This window comes from Malus sylvestris, chromosome 10, assembly GCF_916048215.2.
Source record: "Malus sylvestris chromosome 10, drMalSylv7.2, whole genome shotgun sequence".
NCBI classification, from domain to species: Eukaryota; Viridiplantae; Streptophyta; class Magnoliopsida; order Rosales; family Rosaceae; genus Malus; species Malus sylvestris.
Genome location: NC_062269.1, coordinates 26445517 through 26467109, shown reverse-complemented (window position 1 = coordinate 26467109; position 21593 = coordinate 26445517). Strand labels below are relative to the sequence as shown.

General features: G+C 37.6%; 2 protein-coding genes across 2 annotated transcripts in view; both read left to right on the top strand.

Annotated features, from left to right (window-relative positions):
• Window positions 1-17187, top strand: part of LOC126584376 (uncharacterized) — a 99622-nt gene extending 82435 nt beyond the window's left edge. The window contains exons 2-3 of the mRNA XM_050248779.1: window positions 14009-15555; window positions 17127-17187. Of these exons, the coding sequence (XP_050104736.1) occupies window positions 14975-15555; window positions 17127-17187 (642 nt within the window). The 5' untranslated portion in view covers window positions 14009-14974. The remainder of the gene's footprint in view (window positions 1-14008; window positions 15556-17126) is intronic.
• Window positions 3085-4121, top strand: LOC126587094 (auxin-induced in root cultures protein 12-like). The gene has a single exon (XM_050252071.1). It carries the CDS (start codon window positions 3184-3186, stop codon window positions 3949-3951), a length of 768 nt encoding a protein of 255 aa, XP_050108028.1. The 5' UTR covers window positions 3085-3183; the 3' UTR covers window positions 3952-4121.
• Window positions 17188-21593: the final 4406 nt, after the last annotated feature.

Genomic DNA, 21593 nt, shown 5'->3' with positions numbered 1-21593 from the left:
ATGACATTCATCGGAAAATCCGTATGTATCACATTTTCAACAAATTAAAGAACGAAGAGGCAAAAGCATTTCTCACACAAGTAAGAGTATGAGAAAGATTTCTAAAAAAAAATTAAACTTGGGACATATCATATTTATTTGCCACAACTTTGTTCCTCCCGTTCTATTCTTTAGGAGTTGGGATTGTGACAACCGAAAACCTCCATTGATATGTGTGGTAGCAAAATTTCATTGTTTTCAATCTTGACAAAATTGTACTTACCAAACAAATAAACGCTTTTAATCAAGACAACCTTACACACTCACGAGGTTGGGGGGATTGAAGAGAGCGAGTTTAGGGCTTAAGTGCATAGTAAAATCTTACCAAAATTGGTGGAGATGGGTATTTATAGCAGCTAGGCCAGCCGCATGTAGGGTTTGCCATGTGTCGGCATTCGATTGCCTATGATGAGTTGTCGATGGATGAGAAAGGAATAATCCCAAAGATTTTTTTTTGAATAAACAATATTATCTACATTAAAGGAAATAGGATGAGCTTAGCCTCACAATGTGCTATAATAATGTGGTTCAAATTCGCTTTGAGAGAGAATCAAACCTAAAACCTCTCATTTACAAGTAAAAAAGAATACCACTAGATTGTAAGACTAAGTAACCCCAAAGATTTATTTATCTTGGGATTTAGTAATAATCATATTTTTAAAGGAAAACTAATGAAAAGGGCTTGAAAACTTTGAGTTTTAATGATAAGGACAAAATAAAGAGTAAAGTGAATAGTACCAGGATTGACTTTTTAGTGTAAAAATATGGTTTTTCGTTAAAGTGAACAGTACCGGGTGCTTTTCGTTAAAGTTCCATATTTTTAATACCTTTGACTTGTCTCCTAATAGAGCTTGATGAGGTTGTAGTTAACTGTTGAATCTTTAAGAGGGTTGAACTACACGTGAAACGAATCTAGGATTCGCCTGTTTAATGAGGGTATTTTTGTCACTTGAGAGTAAAAATTTACTTGTCAATTCTAAAATTTTTTGTATCATCTTTGACTCCATAATATGTTTGTGGCCAATGTAGAATTCACGAAGGGAAAGGAATCAAAGTCCAATTCCATGTCTTCTTTTTTATTTTCATGGATGTAAGTCGTCTCCAACACAAAGTGGAAAGAAAGCGAGAAAACAAATAAAAGTCGATCAAATCCCAAATGCACCAATCCCCATTCACCAACCAAAAAGAAAAAGAGTACAATGTATATAACTCACATTCACGACTCCATTGTTTCAATCCGACGGTACTCTTTCCATGGTCCAAGTAGTCCACATGCTCCTCCTATTTTCTTTTCCATTTTTAATTTTTAATCATCATTTAGTTCGCAATACCCATTCTTGCAAGAGTGGAAAATTTTCTCAGAGACCATACTAATTACATATAATTATCTTCCATTTATTTATTATTTTGTGATCAATAAGAGCAGTTCCAGCATGGAAACCCTCCCAATCAATACACTATATACTATCCACCTAGTGAACAGTAACTACCCTTAATTAATAGTAACCGCATTTTGCATCTCCACCGTTGCACTTCAATAACCCTGGCAATAGGCAATAAAATATTAGTATTTTATTTATTTATAAAATAATACAAAATAATTTTATTTGTAATTTCGGATAAGATTTTTAATCGTTCTCGTTGCGCTACGTGTCATAAAATCCGAAAAGATAATTATTGGTGATTGATTTCCGATAAGATTTTTAATCGTACTCGTTATGCCACGTGTCATAAAATCCAAAAAGACAATTATTGGTGATGGATTTCCGATAAGATTTTTACCGGATCCGCCACTTGTCATATAATGGAAGTAGGTAACGAATAAATAATACAAACAAATAATTATAATGAAAGTAGGTAGCAAATAAATAATACAAACAAATAATTATAATGTAAAATTGGGTATAGTACAAACAAAAAATAATATATTGTTACCTGATTTGCGTAATTTTCCCCACTTCAAAGATTAGTACTAGCTTGTGCCAATGCGTTTCTCCACGTACTAAACGATTGGTATGAATAAGACTCCACATTTCTCGCAACTGCATCTCATAACCCGTAAGCGAACTATGAGTAATTTCAACCCAGCTAGAACACAACGCAACTTCTTCAAGAAGCGTCCAATTTGTACATGCATCAGTGGTCATTTTGTTGAAAAAAATTGGATTGAAACTTTGAGAGAAATATAAGAATGTGGGTGAAAGTAGTTGAGAAAATATGAAATTGTGGTGTAGGGTAGATGATAATGAGAAGGTATTTATAGAAAAGTAAAAACAATTTTTTAAAAAAAAATTCAATTTTTTTTTCAAATTTTTTTTTCATTTTTATTCAACTAATTAATCTCTGCCATTAGATTTAAAAAAAATTGAATTCCAACACTCCAGATTGTGCCACATGGCAGAACGGTAACATTTCTGAATTTTAAAACTATTTTTTATTTATAATGGAGAATAATATCAACCGTTGATCTCAGATCCAACGATTGATATTAAATAAGATTTTTTATTTTTTTTTACCGTTGCAAATCTGACGGTCCACATTTTATTGCCGTTGAGATCCAACGGACCATGGGAAGCCACGTAGCTTCCCAATGGTAACAATTTGAAACTGCGCCGTGGGCCCCATTCACTGAAAACATGTTGGGTGACGCGCCCCCACGCGCGGGTGCAGTGCACTCGCCTGACAGAAAAAAAAATAAAAAAGGGGCTGACGCCTGGCTAACGTCAGCCTTCGGGCTCGCGGGCTGGCAATTCGTGACAAACCTGGTGCTCGGGCCTGCCCTGTCCCTCAGCCTCCCACACACTGGAGTCAATAAGACGGGCTCTCGGGCCCTGTTTGCTGGCCTGTCCCCCGAGCTCCAACCAGAAGTGCGCTAACGTATCTGAAGATAATTATACTACACTTGAAAGATATTATTTTGAACTTGTATCTCCCACTCCATACAAAGATAAATTATCGTGTGTGCATATCCGCGATGTCAGCATGTCACGTGATACATCGGATACACATCTAACAATCCTTTTCCAATATAAATTCCCCCACAAGCTTTACTTTCAGCAGAACACACACACACTCTCTCTCGGTCTCTCCCCCTATCTATCTCCCTTTTTCTTTCCACAAAGCCCTCGTCTCTCCACTCCTCCAATGGCTTCCTCTCTCCCTCTCTCTCTCCTCCAAACTGCATGCATTTCCCTCCTATGCGCTCTGCTAATCTCACCCGCCGCACAAGCAGCCACCTGCACCTCACAGACATTCAAAAACAAGAAGCTCTACTCCAACTGCACAGATCTGCCCGTTCTCAGTTCCTACCTCCACTGGACGTACGACCCCTCCAACTCCTCCCTCTCCGTTGTCTTCATCGCCGCCGCCCCCAAGCCCGATGGCTGGGTCGCCTGGGCTATCAACCCCACGTCCGAAAAAATGGCCGGGGCCCAGACCCTAATGGCCCACAAAACAACCGACGGTACCCCAACTGTCAAAACCTACAACATCAGCACCTACACCTCCATCGTCCCCGGAAAGCTCTCGTTCGACGTCTGGGACGTCAGCGCCGAGTTCTCCAACGGTACGTACAAGATATTCGCCACCGTCAAGGTCCCGAAAAACGCGGAGTCCGTCAACCAGGTCTGGCAGGTGGGTCCCGGCGTCGACAAAACCACTGGTTTCCCCCAAAAGCATGAGTTCGTCGGCTCTAATCTCGTGTCCTTTGGCACTTTGCACTTGGTTGCTAATGCCACTACTGGCACCACTAACTCCACTACCGGCACTACCAACTCCACAATGGGCGGTGCCTCCACCACTAACACCACTGGTGGCAGTGGTAGTGGTGGGGCTTTGAGGATTGGGAGTGGAGGAAACATGGGTTTGTTTTCCATTTCGCTTTTGGTTCTTGGAGCCCTCATTGTTTTCTAAAATTTGGTAATTTTGGGTTTACTTTTTTGTTCTGAATATTAATGTGATTGAAATCATTGATGTTGATCAATCGAAGTGGAGATGGAGGTTAATTTGAGCATTTTTTAAGGTGGAAGAATATCTTATTGTTATATTTCATGATATTGTGAAATCCCACATTGATTTAATTATTTGCTCCTTATCTGTATTTTTCTTGGATCGATGAGAGAAGGTCATTCATTAACATCGGTGGTATGTGAGGACGTAGAGAGGTGCAGTTCGATTTAGTTTATCTATACTGTTATTTTAGTTTATCCATTTGGGGTTTTCCATATTTTAAAGATGAGAAACCCTAAGAAACTATTCTAGGAATAGACTTTCGATTCACGTTAAATTATGAAGTAATCTAGTGGTCGTCTTAACAATTCTTTTTCAAGAATGTATAGTTGAGCAATTTTAGCGGGTCCTACTAGCTTGACTTCTTTTGAATAAATAAGACAATGATAATGGTTATGCTCGGAAGACTAAATTAAAGATAAAATTTTTGAAAACTAAATGACATGAAAATTAATAATTAGTTTATTAAACTATTCATTCTTATTAGTAACACATCTTTAATTTTCAAAATTCTATCTTCAAATTTAATCTCCCTAATAATAATATTAGCAAATGATAAAGGTCAATTGAAATTTCAAAGTGAACGTTGTGTCAGTTCAAACACAAGTAACTTTTATTATATTATAAGACTGAAGTAACTTTTATGATATTATAAAATAGAAATAAATAATTAGAAAGAGATAATCACATGAGAAGTGAGAAAGGAACATGGCCAAATATCACATGTTCGATGCAAAGTTCGCATATCACATAGTCACAATGTGAAGACCCTAAGGTATATATACATTGGATAATACTTATTTTCTTTAGATAATCAGTTGAGGAATAAGAATCAGTAAATAAAGATAGCTAGAACTAGCAAGATATTTGTGTGACGAGTGAGAAAAGAATATAACCAATTATCATACCGGAGATGCTAAGTTTATATATTATTGGGTGTTTATCACAAATAATTCATGAGATTGACTAAACTCATCATTTTGGTCCCTTACTTTCAAAATCAATCAATGTCATCCCAAACATTCACTACCACACATCAATTTGGTCATTCCATTTAGATTCCGTCAATTAATCTGTTAGTTTGAACGTGGGACCCACAAATCTTATAAAATTGTGACATGTGGATTATACAAAAGAAAGGTTTTTATCGCAAATGGTCCCTGATCACATTTATCAAACTCCTCATTATGGTCCCTGAGTTTCAAAAATCAATAAATTTGGTCATTGACTTTCACTATCGCACATCAATATAGTCATTCCATTAAAATTTCGTCAATATTTTTTGTTAGTGTGCTAATATTGTCCCACTAATCCAATCATATGGTGCTAGGTGGGTTAACTATAAGAAACTAATTTTCTTTTTTAAAGTGAACCAATTGGCAAGTATTATGTACTGACATTTCTCTTGCATCTCACAATCCCGATTGGAAAATAAAATTCAATATAAATTCGATAAAATCGAATTCAAATTTGATAGGATTACATCCAACTAGAAAGAATGAGAATTGAGTTCACGGAGGACAGGAGCTTTGGTGTCATGGCGCCATCCTTTTCTTTTTTAGCATACCTAGATGAAGACGATGATGTCTTTTTTTTTCTTTTAGTTTTTGTTTTTAATTTCTTACAGTACTTTTAGTTTTAAATCTTAAAAAATATTTTTTTATAGTTAATCCATGTGGCGCCATATGATTGGACCAGTGGGACCATATTATCACACTAACAAAAAAAATATTGACGAAATTTTAACAGAATGACCAAATTGATGTGCGGTAGTGAAAGTCAGCGACCAAATTTATTGATTTTTGAAATTCAGGGACCAAAATGAAGAGTTTGATCAATGTCAGGGACCATTTGTGATAAAAACTCTTCTTTTATGTAATCCACGTGTCACCTTTGTTGGATTTGTGAGTCCCACATGCAAACTAACATAAATAATTGATGGAATATAAACGGAAGGACCAAATTAATGTGCGATGGTGAATGTACGGGACAACATTGATTGATTTTGAAAATAAAGGATGAAAATGATGAGTTTGGTCAATCTCAGTGACCATTGATGATAAAAACCCATATCATGCAAATAGTCGTAAGGGTAATGTGGGGATGCTAGGATTCAAACTCTTCCTACGCCAACTTAATATAAATTAGTATATAGAACAATGTTTTTAATAAAATAATTAAAAAATATGGGTCATAAATAAATAAATAAAAATTGTTATTAGTATTAAAAAAATTCTTACTTTAGATAAAAAAATTACTTGTAAAGAATGCAAAATTAAAATTTTAAACTGTCAAAAAACAGTTGTCAAATAAATAAATAGAATTTTGTCCGGAGTAGTCCAATAGTCCCACAGCCTTTACTTTTGTGTCCTCCACGTACCCCATCGAATTTAACGTATCAATAAAATGAGGCATCCTCTAGTTGGAAGTTGGCTAGCTACAACCAGTAGTTCTTGGTCCCATTTGCATAAACAATTGGAACGCACCAAAACCACATTTTATTTTCTCTTTTTCTTTAAAGAAAGTAGTGTCCACTAATATAGGAAGTAATTCACTCAATGTATTTAAACTATCTAAATAGAACTTTATTTGTCAGTCAAAAACTAAAAAATTACTATTATACTCTTTTATACATAAATAAAACTATCTTAAAAAAAATATTAAAGTAATTTCGCACAAACAAGTTTTTGTTGTTTTTTTATTTTTGGATTAATTTCAGTTTGCTACCCTGAAATTTTATGATTTTCAACATTTGGTACATGAAATTTTTTTCATCCTAAAGTGGTACCTAAAGTCATAATCTTAGGATACTTTCATATATCCGTTAAGGTTGTTGTTAAATCAACCGTTAACAGATAACATGGTGCCCACATGAACAATGATTGAGCGTCACGTGGATATTAAAAAATTAAAAAAAATTAAATAACTAAAACTAAAAAACTAAAAACCCCATTTCCTTTCCCTTTTCCTCGTCTGCCCAATCTTACCCTCTTCTCCAAAACCCCATTTCTCCATTTCCCTTCCTACCTCCTCCGACGAAAACCAATTGGAACTGGGAACGTGCACGACGTCGGCATCGGACCGGATTCATCATTGCGTTCTCCACCTGGGTCCTGGAGCCCAAACCTCTCTCGCTCCGCTCCTCACTTTCCTTCCCCGGTTACCTCACTGATCTAGAACGCACCCTCGAATCCATCTCCTCCTTCTCTACATCCTCCACGGTAGTCAATAATTAGAGAGGCCCAAGAGCCCAGAACCTTCTAGGTAATTTCACTCAATGCTAAATGGGTTTGTAATGGTGGGTCCGAGTCCATTCGGAGTCAGACCCGACACGCAGCTTGTGGAACCCACAAAGAAGGAGAAGAAGCAAAGATAGGCGGTGGAGGAAACTGGTAAGCGCTCCATTGGCAGAGTCTTTTGACACTCTCGGTTCATAAAATATCTCAGACCAAAATCTGGATACCAATCGACCCCATTTCCAAGATTTGGTTTTGGAAGAAAAACTCAAATCTTGAAAAAGTGTAATTAATTGTTGTAATTTGAATACATATCATAGGGGCGAGGGAGATTTATAAGAACCAAAGTCACAAGGGGAGGTGGGTAAGTGAAGGAGGATGATTACATCTCTTCGCCTTGATCTTAGAAACCCAGAAAGAGTTCCTTAGAGCAACTCCAGCCATGGAGCCTTTCCCCTGGCAATCCACTATTGAATCCACCATTTTGAACAGTAACTGCCTTTAATGAATAGTAACTACCATTAATGAACAGTAATTGTCATTTGCATCTCCACCCTTGGAGCCCTCCCCCTGGCAATAGGCAATAAAATATTAGTTTTTTATGTTTGTTTAAATAATACAAAATAAAATTATTTGTAATTTCGGATAAGATTTTTTAAATCGTTCTCGTTGCGCCACGTGTCATTTTATAAAAAAAACAATTATTTAGCGATGGATTTCGATAAGATTTTTATCCAATGTCATCGTGCCACGTGTCGTTATCTTTTGAGAATCTTTGACAATAGATTTTGATCAGATTTTAACTCGTTCAAAATTCCGTCACGTGTCATTATCCGAAAAGATAATTATTGGAGATCAATTTCGATAAGATTTTTATCCAATACGATCGTGCCACGTGTCATTATCTTTTCAGAATCTTTGAGGATAGATTTCGATCAGATTTTTAACGAATGACGGCATGCCACGTGGCCTTATCTACAATCCAATCCTTTCTGAATCGTCCATATAATCCACCATCCATCCTCACAAATCTCACACCAATTTTCTCAACATATCTATCTCATTATTCATAGTTTCTGCTTCTTCTCCACCATCCATCATTACAATGTCTTCTTCTTCATCAAGGATGATGTGGGAAATCGATCAGCAAATAAATAATAATAATGAAATTATTAGGTAACAAATAAATAATACAAACAAATAATAATAATGAAATTAGGTCACAAATAAATAATACAAATAAATAATAATAATGAAATTATTAGGTAACAAATAAATAATACAAACAAATAATAATAATGAAATTAGGTCACAAATAAATAATGCAAACAAATAATAATAATAATGAAATTAGGTAACAAATAAATAATGCAAACAAATAATAATAATAATGAAATTAGGTAACAAATAAATAATACAAACAAATAATCTTACCTCATCCGCATAATTTGCCCCACTTCGAACATTACTACTAGCTTGTGTCAAGGCATCTCTCCACGTACTAAAGGAATGGCAAAGTATTTTCCAACGACTGGACATCGATTCTTTGGTTCTTTTCCCGCTCATTTGCTCAAGAAATTTGGTATGAATTAAACTCCACATTTCTCGCAACTGCATCTCATTACCCGTAAGGGAATTATGAGTAACTTCAACCCAGCTAGTTCACAACGCAACATCTTCAAGAAGCGACCAATTCGTACCTGCATCAGTAGTCATTTTGTGGAAAAAAAATTGGATTGAAACTTTGAGAGAAAGATAAGAATTTGATTGAAAGTGGTTGAGAAAATATGAAATTGTGGTGTAAGGTAGATGGAGAAGAAGTGGTATTTATAGAAAAGTAAAAACAATTTTTTACAAATTTTTTTTCAGATTTTTTACAATTTTTTCGGATTTTTTCCATTTTTTTTAATTTTTTTTTTCAAATAATTAATTTCTGCCGTTGGATTTAAAAAAATTTGAATTCCAACACTCCAGATTATGCCACGTGTCACAATGGTAACTTTTCTTAATTTTAAAACTATTTTTTCTTTATTTATAAAGCATATTAATATCGATCGTTGATCTCAGATTGAACGGTTGATATTAAATAAGATTTTTTTTATTTTTTTTACCGTTGAGATCCAACGATCCAAATGAAGGAGCCGTTGAGATCGAACGGACCGTGGGAAGCCACGTGGCTTCCCAACGGTAACTGTGACATTCTGAAAAGTCGTCTGCTTTTCTGAAAAGCTGTTGGGCGACGCGCCCCCACGCACGAGTGGGGTGCACGCGCCTGACAGAAAAAAATAAAAAATGGGCTTGGAGCTCGGGCTCCGGGGCTGTCACAAATTGACAGGCCCCCTGCTCGGGCCTTCTCCACGAGCTCGGGCTCTTCATGGCTGGAGCAACTTGACAGGCTCTCGGGCCTTTTCTTCTCCCCTGTCCCTCGGCCTATTTACAAGGATGGAACTGCTCTTATGGTTTAGTTTTTAGGGTTATATATCCACGTGGCGCCCACAAAGAAGAAGGAGAAGAAGCAGAGATAGGCGGTGGAGGAAACTGGTGGCGATGGGGTTGGATTAGAGGGTGGCCGGCGGTGAGGGTGGATTGCAGAATGTGTAGATGGGGATTGAAAGCGTGGTTGCGGATTGGAGTGTATTTTTAGGGTTTTATTTTTATTTTTTATATATATAATTTTTTTAATTATTATTATTATTATTAATTTATTAATTTATTAATTTTAATTTTTTTAATATCTACGTGGTGCCCAGTCATTGTTCACGTCGGTTCCACGTCATCAGTTAACGGTTGATTTAACAGTAACCTTAACAGATATATAAAAGTGTCTCAAAATTATAACACAGATATATAAAAGTGTCTCAAAATTATAACTTTAGGTATCACTGTGGGATGAAAAAAATTTCATGTACTAAATATTGAAAACTATAAAACTTTAGAGTAGTAAACTAAGATTAACCTTATTTTTTTCCTCACCCATATGGAACCATAATTTTTCTTTTCTACTTTCTCTCTCCCACTTATGATGTAGAACAAACTATGCAATGGATCGAAGAGGGAATATATAGTTGGAAGACAAAAGGATCCAATGGAAATTTGCTAATTTGGTGTCTGAGTTTCGATTTGGGCACATGATACATTTTCGAAAAGGAATGACATCATGAATCAAACACATTGATTCGATGTGTTATACGATGAATTTCGGCCTTATGGGTCGTTTCAGCCTCCAATTTAATTTAAAAAAAAATCATTTATAGCTTTTAGACTTTTGATCAGACATTCACTTAAGAATTTTTAATTAAAAAACTAGAATCTTTCATTATATTTGATTTTTGTATTAGTTCACAAATCAATATCACAAGAAAACTCTTAAGATTTAGTAGATACTAGAAAGTAAAGCCCAGGCGATGCTGAGGGTTTAAAAATTGCTAAAAAAATGTTTAGAAAATGTAAACACTATGTTATAGAAGAATGTGAAAAGTTGTTTAAAGGAGGTATCCTAGGCAAGGGAAAAGAAGAAGAATGAAATACATGAAACAAAATTGTATCACAACAACAACAACAACAACAACAAAGCCTTTTCCCACTAAGTGGGGTCGGCTGAATATATGAATCCTAGAACGCCATTGCGCTCGGTTTTGTGTCATGTCCTCCGTTAGATCCAAGTACTCTAAGTCTTTTCTTAGAGTCTCTTCCAAAGTTTTCCTAGGTCTTCCTCTACCCCTTCGGCCCTGAACCTCTGTCCTGTAGTCACATCTTCGAACCGGAGCGTCAGTCGGCCTTCTTTGCACATGTCCAAGTCACCGGAGCCGATTTTCTCTCATCTTTCCTACAATTTCGGCTACTCCTACTTTACCTCGGATATCCTCATTCCCAATCTTATCCTTTCTCGTGTGCCCACACATCCCACGAAGCATCCTCATCTCCGCTACACCCATTTTGTGTACGTGTTGATGCTTCACCACCCAACATTCTGTGCCATACAACATCGCTGGCCTTATTGCCGTCCTATAAAATTTTCCCTTGAGCTTCAGTGGCCTACGACGGTCACACAACACGCCGGATGCACTCTTTCCATCCAGCTCGTATTCTATGGTTGAAATCTCCATCTAATTCTCCGTTCTCTTGCAAGATAGATCCTAGGTAGCGAAAACGGTCGCTTTTTGTGATCTTCGCTAGATTGCTCCGGCCATTAGTGTGGATAAGTATATAAATGGATAGAGATAAGAAAGCAAACACAAGATGTACGTGGTTCACCCAGATTGGCTACGTCCACGGAATAGAAGAGTTCTCATTAATTGTGAAGGGTTTACACAAGTACATAGGTTCAAGCTCTCATTTAGTGAGTACAAGTGAATGATTTAGTACAAATGACATTAGGAAATATTGTGGGAGAATGATCTCGTAATCACGAAACTTCTAAGTATCGGAGTGTGGTGTCGTCTTGACTTGCCTTATCTGTCTCATAGGTAGATGTGGCATCTTCTCTGGAAGTACTCTTCCTCCATCCAGGGGTAGTATCTTTAACTGGTGGAGATGCACAAGGTAATGTATCAATTTCACTTGAACCTTACTTGTAGTTTCAGGCTTGGTCAAGCGCGATACAAACCATGTAGTAGGAGTCCCCCAAGTCGCCGAGCTAGGGGGTTTGCTGAAAGAGGTGACAGACAAGGTAAGCAATCAGAGCTCCGACTGATTGTTCACCTTCTCCCCATCTTGCAGCAGCATGAAGGATAAAGAGAAGAAAAATGAGAAGAGATGATATGAGATACTTTTGCTTTTGAAGAAGTAACTTTCCACAAGCTTATTCTTGAACTGAGCTGGAGGGTTTTTTGGTTTCCTCCAGAGTATAAGGCCGACTGAAGAATTTGAGGGTCAAAACAAGTCCATCAAATCTAGAGTACGTTCCACCCTGCTGATATGGGATACTTTTGCTTTTGACAGAGTAATGGATGTATCGGCACGTGTGCTGTTACGCTTGTCTCCACATGCTTCCTTGTATCCTTCGCACTTGCCCTATCTGTTCCTCAAGCAGATGCGGAATCTTCCCTGGAAACATAAGATGTTGAAGATGAGTACTCGAGAGCAATGCCAGGTAAGTAATCAGGTAAGGGGTTCCAGGCAGTCAGTTCCTGGCTGGAAGCTTGATTCCAAGTGCTGACTGATTGCTCTCTTTCTCCTTGTCTTGCAGGTAAAAACAAGGCCAAAAGAAAAGACAGGGAAAAAGCATGATATGGGATACTCTTGCTTTTAACCCTGATGATATGAGATATTCTTGCTCTAGTATAGCTTGTTTGCAGAGGTATTATCGGGGGGAAAGAAAGCTGAATATTTCGAAAGGCTTCGTTGGGAGTGCCCTCTCAGATATGATGAAGGGTTGAGCATTTTTGCAGGTCTGCCTGTCCGTTGGGGATGGAGGTCGACATATATAGGAGTCTTCCTAACAAGAAGTAGTAATGTTATTCCTTTACCCTGCTTGGTCATAGCATGGTAGTGGGAGCTGCCAATTTCACATGTTTTAACTCTGTCAGAGCACTTTGAAAAAGTGGTCTGTGGTATCTGGCTCTCGAGATTCGGAGAACGATGCCTCTTCGATTTTTGAGAAAGCAATCATGCTGGGGGTCTGACTCTCGAGATTCGAAAAGCAGTGTCTCTTCGATTTTTGAGGAAGTAATCATGTTGGGAGTCTGGCTCTCGAGATTCGGAGGGCAGTGCCTCTTCGATTTTGGAGCAAGCAATCTTGTTGGGAGTGTTGTCTCGAATGTGAGTAAAGGTTGGGCATGTTTGCTAGTCTACCTTGCCACGAAGCACAAAGGTTGACACACAGGGACTTTCCAATTATCCAGCAATGGTACTGTTCCTTTACCCTCTCTTCGATTTTGAGAAAGTAGTCATGTTGGGAGTCTGGCTCTCGAGATTCGGAGGACGGTGCCTCTTCGATTTTGGAGCAAGCAATCTTGTTGGGAGTGTTTTCTCGAATGTGAGTAAAGGTTGGGCATGTTTGCTAGTCTACCTTGCCACGAAGCACAGAGGTTAACACACAGGGACTTTCCAATTATCCAGCAGTGGTACTGTTCCTTTACCCTTGTGGGTAATAATATGGTAGCTAGACCTTCAAAATTTATGTGTCTAAACTTTGTTAGTGCTGTTTCTTTGCTATTCTTTTACCTTTCTTGGTCAGAGCGATGTAGTGGGAGCTGCAAGCTTCACGTGCTCAACTTTGGCAGAGAACTTTGGCAAAGTTATCTGTGGTACCCATGAGCTATTGTTGCGTGTGGGAAGTGGGTGATTGAACAGTAAGATTCATGTGCTTTCTACTTCACCAGAAGTCTTCGACAGAATGCCCATAATTTCTGCAAAGCTGAGTGTGCGTGTGACAGGTGCTGACAAGGCTAGAAAAGTAGGTGCCTCTTCGGTTTCTGAGATCGGCCCTCGTGGTCTCTGAGCAGCCCAGCTTTTGAGAAAGCGAGCGCCTCTTCGATTGATTCGGAGAACGATGCCTCATCGATTTTTGAGAAAGCAATCATGCTGAGGGTCTGGCTCTCGAGATTCGGGGAGCAGTGTTTCTTCGATTTTTGAGAAAGTAATCATGTTGGGAGTCTGGCTCTCGAGATTCGGAGGGCGGTGCCTCTTCGATTTTGGAGCAAGCAATCTTGTTGGGAGTGTTTTCTCGAATGTGAGTAAAGGTTGGGCATGTTTGCTAGTCTACCTTGCCACGAAGCACAGAGGTTGACACACAGGGACTTTCCAATTATCCAGCAATGGTACTGTTCCTTTACCCTCTCTTCGATTTTTAAGAAAGTAGTCATGTTGGGAGTCTGGCTCTCGAGATTCGGAGGACGGTGCCTCTTCGATTTTGAAGCAAGCAATCTTATTGGGAGTGTTTTCTCGAATGTGAGTAAAGGTTGGGCATGTTTGCTAGTCTACCTTGCCACGAAGCACAGAGGTTGACACACAGGGACTTTCCAATTATCCAGCAGTGGTACTGTTCCTTTACCCTTGTGGGTAATAATATGGTAGCTAGACCTTCAAAATTTATGGGTCTAAACTTTGTTAGTGCTGTTTCTTTGCTATTCTTTTACCCTTCTTGGTCAGAGCGATGTAGTGGGAGCTGCAAGCTTCACGTGCTCAACTTTGGCAGAGAACTTTGGCAAAGTTATCTGTGGTACCCATGAGTTATTGTTGCGTGTGGGAAGTGGGTGATTGAACAGTAAGATTCATGTGTTTTCTACCTCCCCAGAAGTCTTTGACAGAATGCCCATAATTTCCGCAAAGCTGAGTGTGCGTGTGACAGGTGCTGACAAGGCTGGAAAAGTAGGTGCCGCTTCGATTTCTGAGATCGGCCCTCGTGGTCTCTGGGGAGCCCAGCTTTTGAGAAAGCGAGCGCCTCGTCGATTTCTGAGATCGGCCTTCGTGGTCTTTAAGCAGCCCAACTTTTGAGAAAGCAAACGCCTATTCGATTTCTGAGATCAACCCTCGTGATCTCTAAGCAGCCCAGTTTTTGAGAAAGCAAACGCCTCTTCGATTTCTGAGCAGGCGCCTCTTCGATTTCTGAAGCTCCGTCGAGTGCAGATTTTTATAGGGGCTGGCATTAAGTTCCAAAGCACACTTGAATCTCCACCAGTAGAAGCTTCATTCTTGCACTTCTAAGATCTTGATTTGTCCGACCTCTTCTCTCTTCAACACCTTTGAAAATGTCTGGCCCCTCCGACCGTCGTTTTGACTTGAACCTTGTTGAAGAGGCAGCCCCGCCTTCTCCAGACAACATATGGCGCCCATCCTTCGTCTCCCCTACTGGTCCTCTTACCGTTGGGGATTCCGTGATGAAGAATGATATGACCGCTGCGGTGGTGGCCAGGAACCTTCTCACTCCCAAAGATAACAGACTACTTTCCAAACGGTCTGATGAGTTAGCTGTTAAGGACTCGCTGGCTCTCAGTGTTCAGTGTGCAGGTTCTGTGTCTAATATGGCCCAACGCCTATTTGCTCGAACCCGCCAAGTTGAATCATTGGCGGCTGAAGTGATGAGTCTCAAACAGGAGATTAGAGGGCTCAAGCATGAGAATAAACAGTTGCACCGGCTCGCACATGACTATGCTACAAACATGAAGAGGAAGCTTGACCAGATGAAGGAAACTGATGGTCAGGTTTTACTTGATCATCAAAGATTTGTGGGTTTGTTCCAAAGGCATTTATTGCCTTCGTCTTCTGGGGCTGTACCGCGTAATGAAGCTCCAAATGATCAACCTCTGATGCCTCCTCCTTCTAGGGTTCTGTCCAGTACTGAGGCTCCAAATGATCCCCCTCCGGTGCCTTCTCTTTCTGGGGCTCTACCGACTGCTGAGACTTCTCCTAAGCAACCTTTGTGAAGGCTCCCTCTTGTGTGTTTATTTTGACTCATGTATATGTACATATTTGTAGCTTATCGGGGATATCAATAAATAAGCTTTTCTTCATTTCAACGTATTGTGTTAAATACACCAAAGCCTTCTTCGCTAAGTTCTTTGAATTTTCTTTTGTTGAAGCTTGTATGTTGAAGCTTTCTGAGTGGAGCATGTAGGTTGGGGTAGTGTTCCCTTAATTTCCCTAGTGAGGAAAACTTCTCGGTTGGAGACTTGGAAAATCCAAGTCACTGAGTGGGATCGACTATATGAATCTTAGAACGCCATTGTGCTCGATCCTGTGTCATGTCCTTCGTTAGATCCAAGTACTCTAAGTCTTTTCTTAGAGTCTCTTCCAAAGTTTTCCTAGGTCTTCCTCTACCCTTTCGGCCCTGAACCTCTGTCCCATAGTCGCATCTTCTAATCGGAACGTCAGTAGGCCTTCTTTGCACATGTCCAAACCACCGTAACCGATTTTCTCTCATCTTTCCTTCAATTTCGGCTACTCCTACTTTACCCCGGATATCCTCATTCCTAATCTTATCCTTTCTCGTGTGCCCACACATCCAACGAAGCATCCTCATCTCCGCTACACCCATTTTGTGTACGTGTTGATGTTTCACCGCCCAACATTCTGTGCCATACAGCATCGCCGGCCTTATTGCCGTCCTATAAAATTTTCCCTTGAGCTTCAGTGGCATACGGCGGTCACACAACACGCCGGATGCACTCTTCCACTTCATCCATCCAGCTTGTATTCTATGGTTGAGATCTCCATCTAATTCTCCGTTCTTTTGCAAGATAGATCCTAGGTAACGAAAACGGTCGCTCTTTGGTATTTCTTGATCTCCGATCCTCACCCCTAACTCGTTTTGGCCTCCATTTGCACTGAACTTGCACTCCATATATTCTGTCTTTGATCTGGTTAGGCGAAGACCTTTAGATTCCAACACTTCTCTCCAAAGGTTAAGCTTTGCATTTACCCCTTCCTAAGTTTCATCTATCAACACTATATCGTCTGCGAAAAGCATACACCAAGGAATATCATCTTGAATATGTCCTGTTAACTCATCCATTACCAACGCAAAAAGGTTATTATGAACAAAATAAGGATAGAGATTATGTTTACCTAGTGTTTCTGTGGGGAAAGAAGTCCAGTTTTGCATGAGTTGTAAATGACCTTTTTTTCTGGAAATTTTATAGGATGTCATCAAATTTTTGTGCGTTTATCTCTGTGGAATGTACATTAAATAAGAGTTCGATTAAACATATGAAAAAATTATTGTTTAGTATGGTGTAAACACAAAATTGCACGTGTCTTAGGGATAGCAAAAGCTCTACGAATGAGATTGCAATTGAGGGTTAAACCCCTCAGTTGTCATATGTGTTCACAGAATGTAGACTGATTGGTATGTTTAAGTACGTGTATTACCCTGATTCTATCTTAGTTATTAATCATTATCAGACTAAAATCTCTACTCAAGCTTGTAAAGAAGCTTGAGTTTAAATTGACTTTCCTACTTTGAACAAAACCTTACCTAGATGCCTCAAATAATGGGAATCATACAAAAACCAAGCATAGCTAGTGGTACATGAAATTGTGGGTTCGCTGATTATAAAATATTAGGAAATTTTTTAGATACAAAAAAACACAAATAAAGTTTGAAAAATCACTCACTCAATGTCCCAAGATAAAGATCCTTATTTCCAACAACCCTTCCAATCCTAGCTAGCCATCTTCTATGTTGATGACGTCTGCTACACAGAAAAAACAAAACAAAGAGATTTCAGAGATTTTAATTTGATATATATATTATTTCTCATCGATATTTGATCTAAATTATTACATAAAATTATGAATAGCTAATAAGACCTTGGAATTCTTCTGTACATTGAAGCCCCTCTTGAGAATCCACTGGTTTTCCTGAAAAAACAGCATTATGTTAGTAATTGATTAGCGTTTAAACGCATTTGTATATATAACTCTATGAAATGCATGATTAATAGCATGAACTAGGCAAAGATCTACCTTAGTAAATGAGCAACATATTTTTGTCTGGTCACATTCTTCATGTCCTCTAGTTCTTTTTTTTTTTTTTTATAATTTTCCAATTGATAAATTAATCATCCCCAAAGTTGCATTTTTAATAACCAATATATATATATTTGAGATCTGTTTCCGTGCAGAACTCAAATGTGATTTTTTGTCCTAACGTTCGGGTGGTTATACGGTTATGGTGTACCTTAAAAGGATATAGGAGAGCTATGAAGGGGAGACCTAAAATGACTGGGTCTGAAATATTTTTTATCAAAACAAATTGAGTTTTAAAACAAACAATGTTTTGATAGACATGGGCTTTTGGGATTTCATATTTTAATCGCATTGGTGACTGATTTGCAGCACTAAGAATTTCTGTTGATTTATGAAAATACTTGTGGGAATTAAACCTTCTTTAATACAATTCAAGTCTGCACCTGAGTCAATTAAGCCAATTGTTTCTAACTGGAAGTCTTCAATTATTATTTTTATTTTAGAATACCATTTCTGGATCCTAATTTTTTTTGTAGTAATCCAAAAATTAGGTTTTTTTGTAGTAATCCAAAAATTAGGTTTTCTGTTGGATTTTCTATGGACTTGGATTCTGATTCTTGGTCTGAGGAAGAACTATTGTGTTCTTCATCATTATTGCTAAGGAGTGCTTGTGCTTGGATACTACTAAGATGTGAGTGAATTTCTATGTTTTCTGATTTTAAGGACTCCTTAATTTTGTTGACTTCTCTTTGTAGATCTTTGACTGTAATTTCTTTCTTAATCTTGTTAAACCATTCTAGAGTTGTGTTAAGACAAATTTTTGGGTTTACTTAGGGTTGACTAGTACTGGCTTCTTTAGGGGAGACTAACTTCTTAAGTTTCTTTAAATAAAATGACTTTAATTCAGGGTCATCTGCTTTGCTGATTAACTCGATAAGAAGATCTTTTTGTTCTTCTTGTTTATTGAGGACTAAAATCTTTTTACAACAAGTATCAATGCATCCTATTTTAATGTCGGGGGATGAAAGACTACTTGAGGAATTACTGGAAGAAGACGAATTATAACCTAAATCATCTTCAAATTGACTATGGTCTGTATCTCTTAATTCTAAGACTTGGATTAGCTGGGTTTTCTCTTCTTCAGAGATTTTCAATTGGTTGATTGTTTTCTTAACTATACATTTATTTGCATAATGACCGAATTTGCCACACTTGTAGCTGTTTCCTTTTTGTTCTTGGTTTTTGGAATGGAATTTTCTTGAGGGTTTCCTCTTCCACTTGCTGGACTTGGGTTTCTCGTAAAATTTATTTGTTTCAAAATTCTTATTTTTGAATTTGTTATATTTGGGGTGTCTGCTACTGGAGTACCTGTTTGGATACCTATTGTAGGCTTCTGATTTTTTCTTTTTGTTGGATGGAGCAATAGGAGGTAATCCGTATTGTTCACAAAATGTGCCTAATTCATATTTGGCTATTGACCTATCTTTGTTGACTTGTTTTGTAATTTTTCATATCAATACACATTTTCAATCCTTCTTCTTGGATAATATTAATAATATTTCCATAAGTAAGGGTATGATATGGTATAATAACTTCTTCATTAACTAAAACATTTCTAATTTTATGGGCAAATAGATTTGGTAATCCATTAATGAATATTTCTTTCCAAAATGGTTGATTACTATCATCTCTAAGCATGATTCTAGACATGAAAACATCTTTATACCATCTAAAATCACTTAGGTTGGACATCTTAAGTTAATAAGTTGGTTATGAATTCTGGAGGTGACATTATTAGGTGCCCCTATGAAATGTTCTATAATGGTGAAAAGTAATGTGGTGACTACATTTGGGACTCCTTGTCCTATATGCTCATCAAAGATGGGTGTTCCATCTTCGTCTCTTTTGACTGCATTTCTTGATTGTTCAGTGAGATGTTTTTTATTGCATTCTTGTAAATCCAGTGACCAAAAGGTCGACAACTTGAGTTTGACTGAGGTTATGATTGGTAATATAACTATTAGCAACCATGGAGATGTGTTGTAATTTGTTCAAAAGTTCTTGTTCTGATAATCCATCTATGTTCCATAGGTCGACTACCAAGATTCCCATGACCCATTTGCATAAAGTCACAAGAAAGCTTCAATCATCTTTTCAAAATCACCATGTGAAGCATTCAGGCATTATTCGCACCAATAATTCCGACAAAACATGGAATTATTCAGTCAGCCAACACGTTCCCACCAATGATTTTGACAAAGCTTGGAGTCATCCAATCATCCATGTTCTACAATGAAAGTATCTATAGTGAAAGTAGCAATTATTCCAACAAATATCACTGTTCATAAATAGTGAAAGCAAGTCATGATTCATCAATAGAAAAAGCAAGTCATCATCTATCTCATTTTCCAAGTCTATAAGAAGTGGACTACGAAGGAGAAAGTTTCAAGTTTTGAAATTTCCACAATTTCTCAGTAAAAACTTTCTTTGAGTTCACAATGTACCCAAAGAAATAAAAAATTGTAAACACTTTTAATTTTCAACTGTCAAGGATGCTTGCGTGCACCAATATCCTTTTCATCAGTCTTTTTCTTATTTGCTAACTTAATCGTCAGTAAATCAGTTGTAAGTTCCAGTGTAAGTTTTGCAATAAAACTTATTTTCAAATTATATTTGCATCATTATTTTGAATTCATTATTTTCATTATGAAGAATATTTTCATAACAACTGATTTTGAATGGCATAAAATCCTTACTCACAGTCAATTCATCGAATATCTCAAATTCAAGGTAAACACAGACCAATCATTTGTTCAATTCCTTCTATTTGTTTATAACAATTGGTTTTATGGCATATTTAATCTTGGTTATCCTCCACATCAAATTACCAATAATTCAATTAACAGTTCATTCAATTATGATCATCATTGTCCTTGGTATAATTGTCCCCATCGTTATTATCATTAGACATTCCGTCCCATTTGGTATAAGAGCTAAGTGAGTGGTAATTGAGTTATCATGTTTATAATCAACACATTTGTTCATCTTTCAGCTTTCATTTACAACTTATCTTATTTGTTAACCTTCTAAGTAGGATTCTTTACTCTCAACCTAAACAATAAGGCGTGTTCCAAACAATAAGTCTATAGGATTGACATGAGCGGATTGCATGAGTTGTTTCTATTGATTTTAGTTTTAGGTTAGTCAGGTCATTGATTAATTCTTGTTGGGTGACTGCTGAGCTAGTTTCTATTGCTTTTAATTTTCTATTGACTAAGGAATTGATTAAATCTTGATCTCGACCCACCATATTGGCTGATGTGGATCCAAAAAAAGAATTCCTACTTGGTTCTAAAGATTTGTGTGACTGGGCTAACTTATGTAGGTGGACATTAGATTTTCTGGCTGGACAGTCAAAGTTGATTTTAACTGTTCCTTCAAAATATTGTTCTATGTTGTCTAGGTTGACTAGACTATTTTGGATATTGGCTTACTTTCATTAATCAAACACCAATACGAAGGCAAACTGATATCTGACCACCTAATGGCTCTGGGTATTTTGATGTTGGCGTTTTCTTGATTAGTTTGGATTAGGAGTGTATGGTCTCTAGGATTTTTAACTAAGGCTTGGAAATTCATGTTTGTTCTTGTGACTTTATAGTAGACTCTGAAAATTCAGGCTAATGGTTGGACTCATTCAAGGACTTGGTACCCTGAAGTTTTTATGTTTAATGTGAGTGCTTTTAGGATGTGAGGAACTGAGAGACTTATTGTGAGATATGGGAAACAATCAAAATGAATTGGTCTGTTGTAAAGACTTGACTCAATCATTCCAAGAATACTATCACTGAAGTCAGTGAATCTTGCATCTCGGAGACATAACAAAATAGACGTATTAAG

Bases quoted from the DNA above. Each gene is read 5' to 3' on its own strand.
- LOC126587094 (XM_050252071.1), top strand. From the start codon at position 3,184: ATGGCTTCCTCTCTCCCTCTCTCTCTCCTCCAAACTGCATGCATTTCC.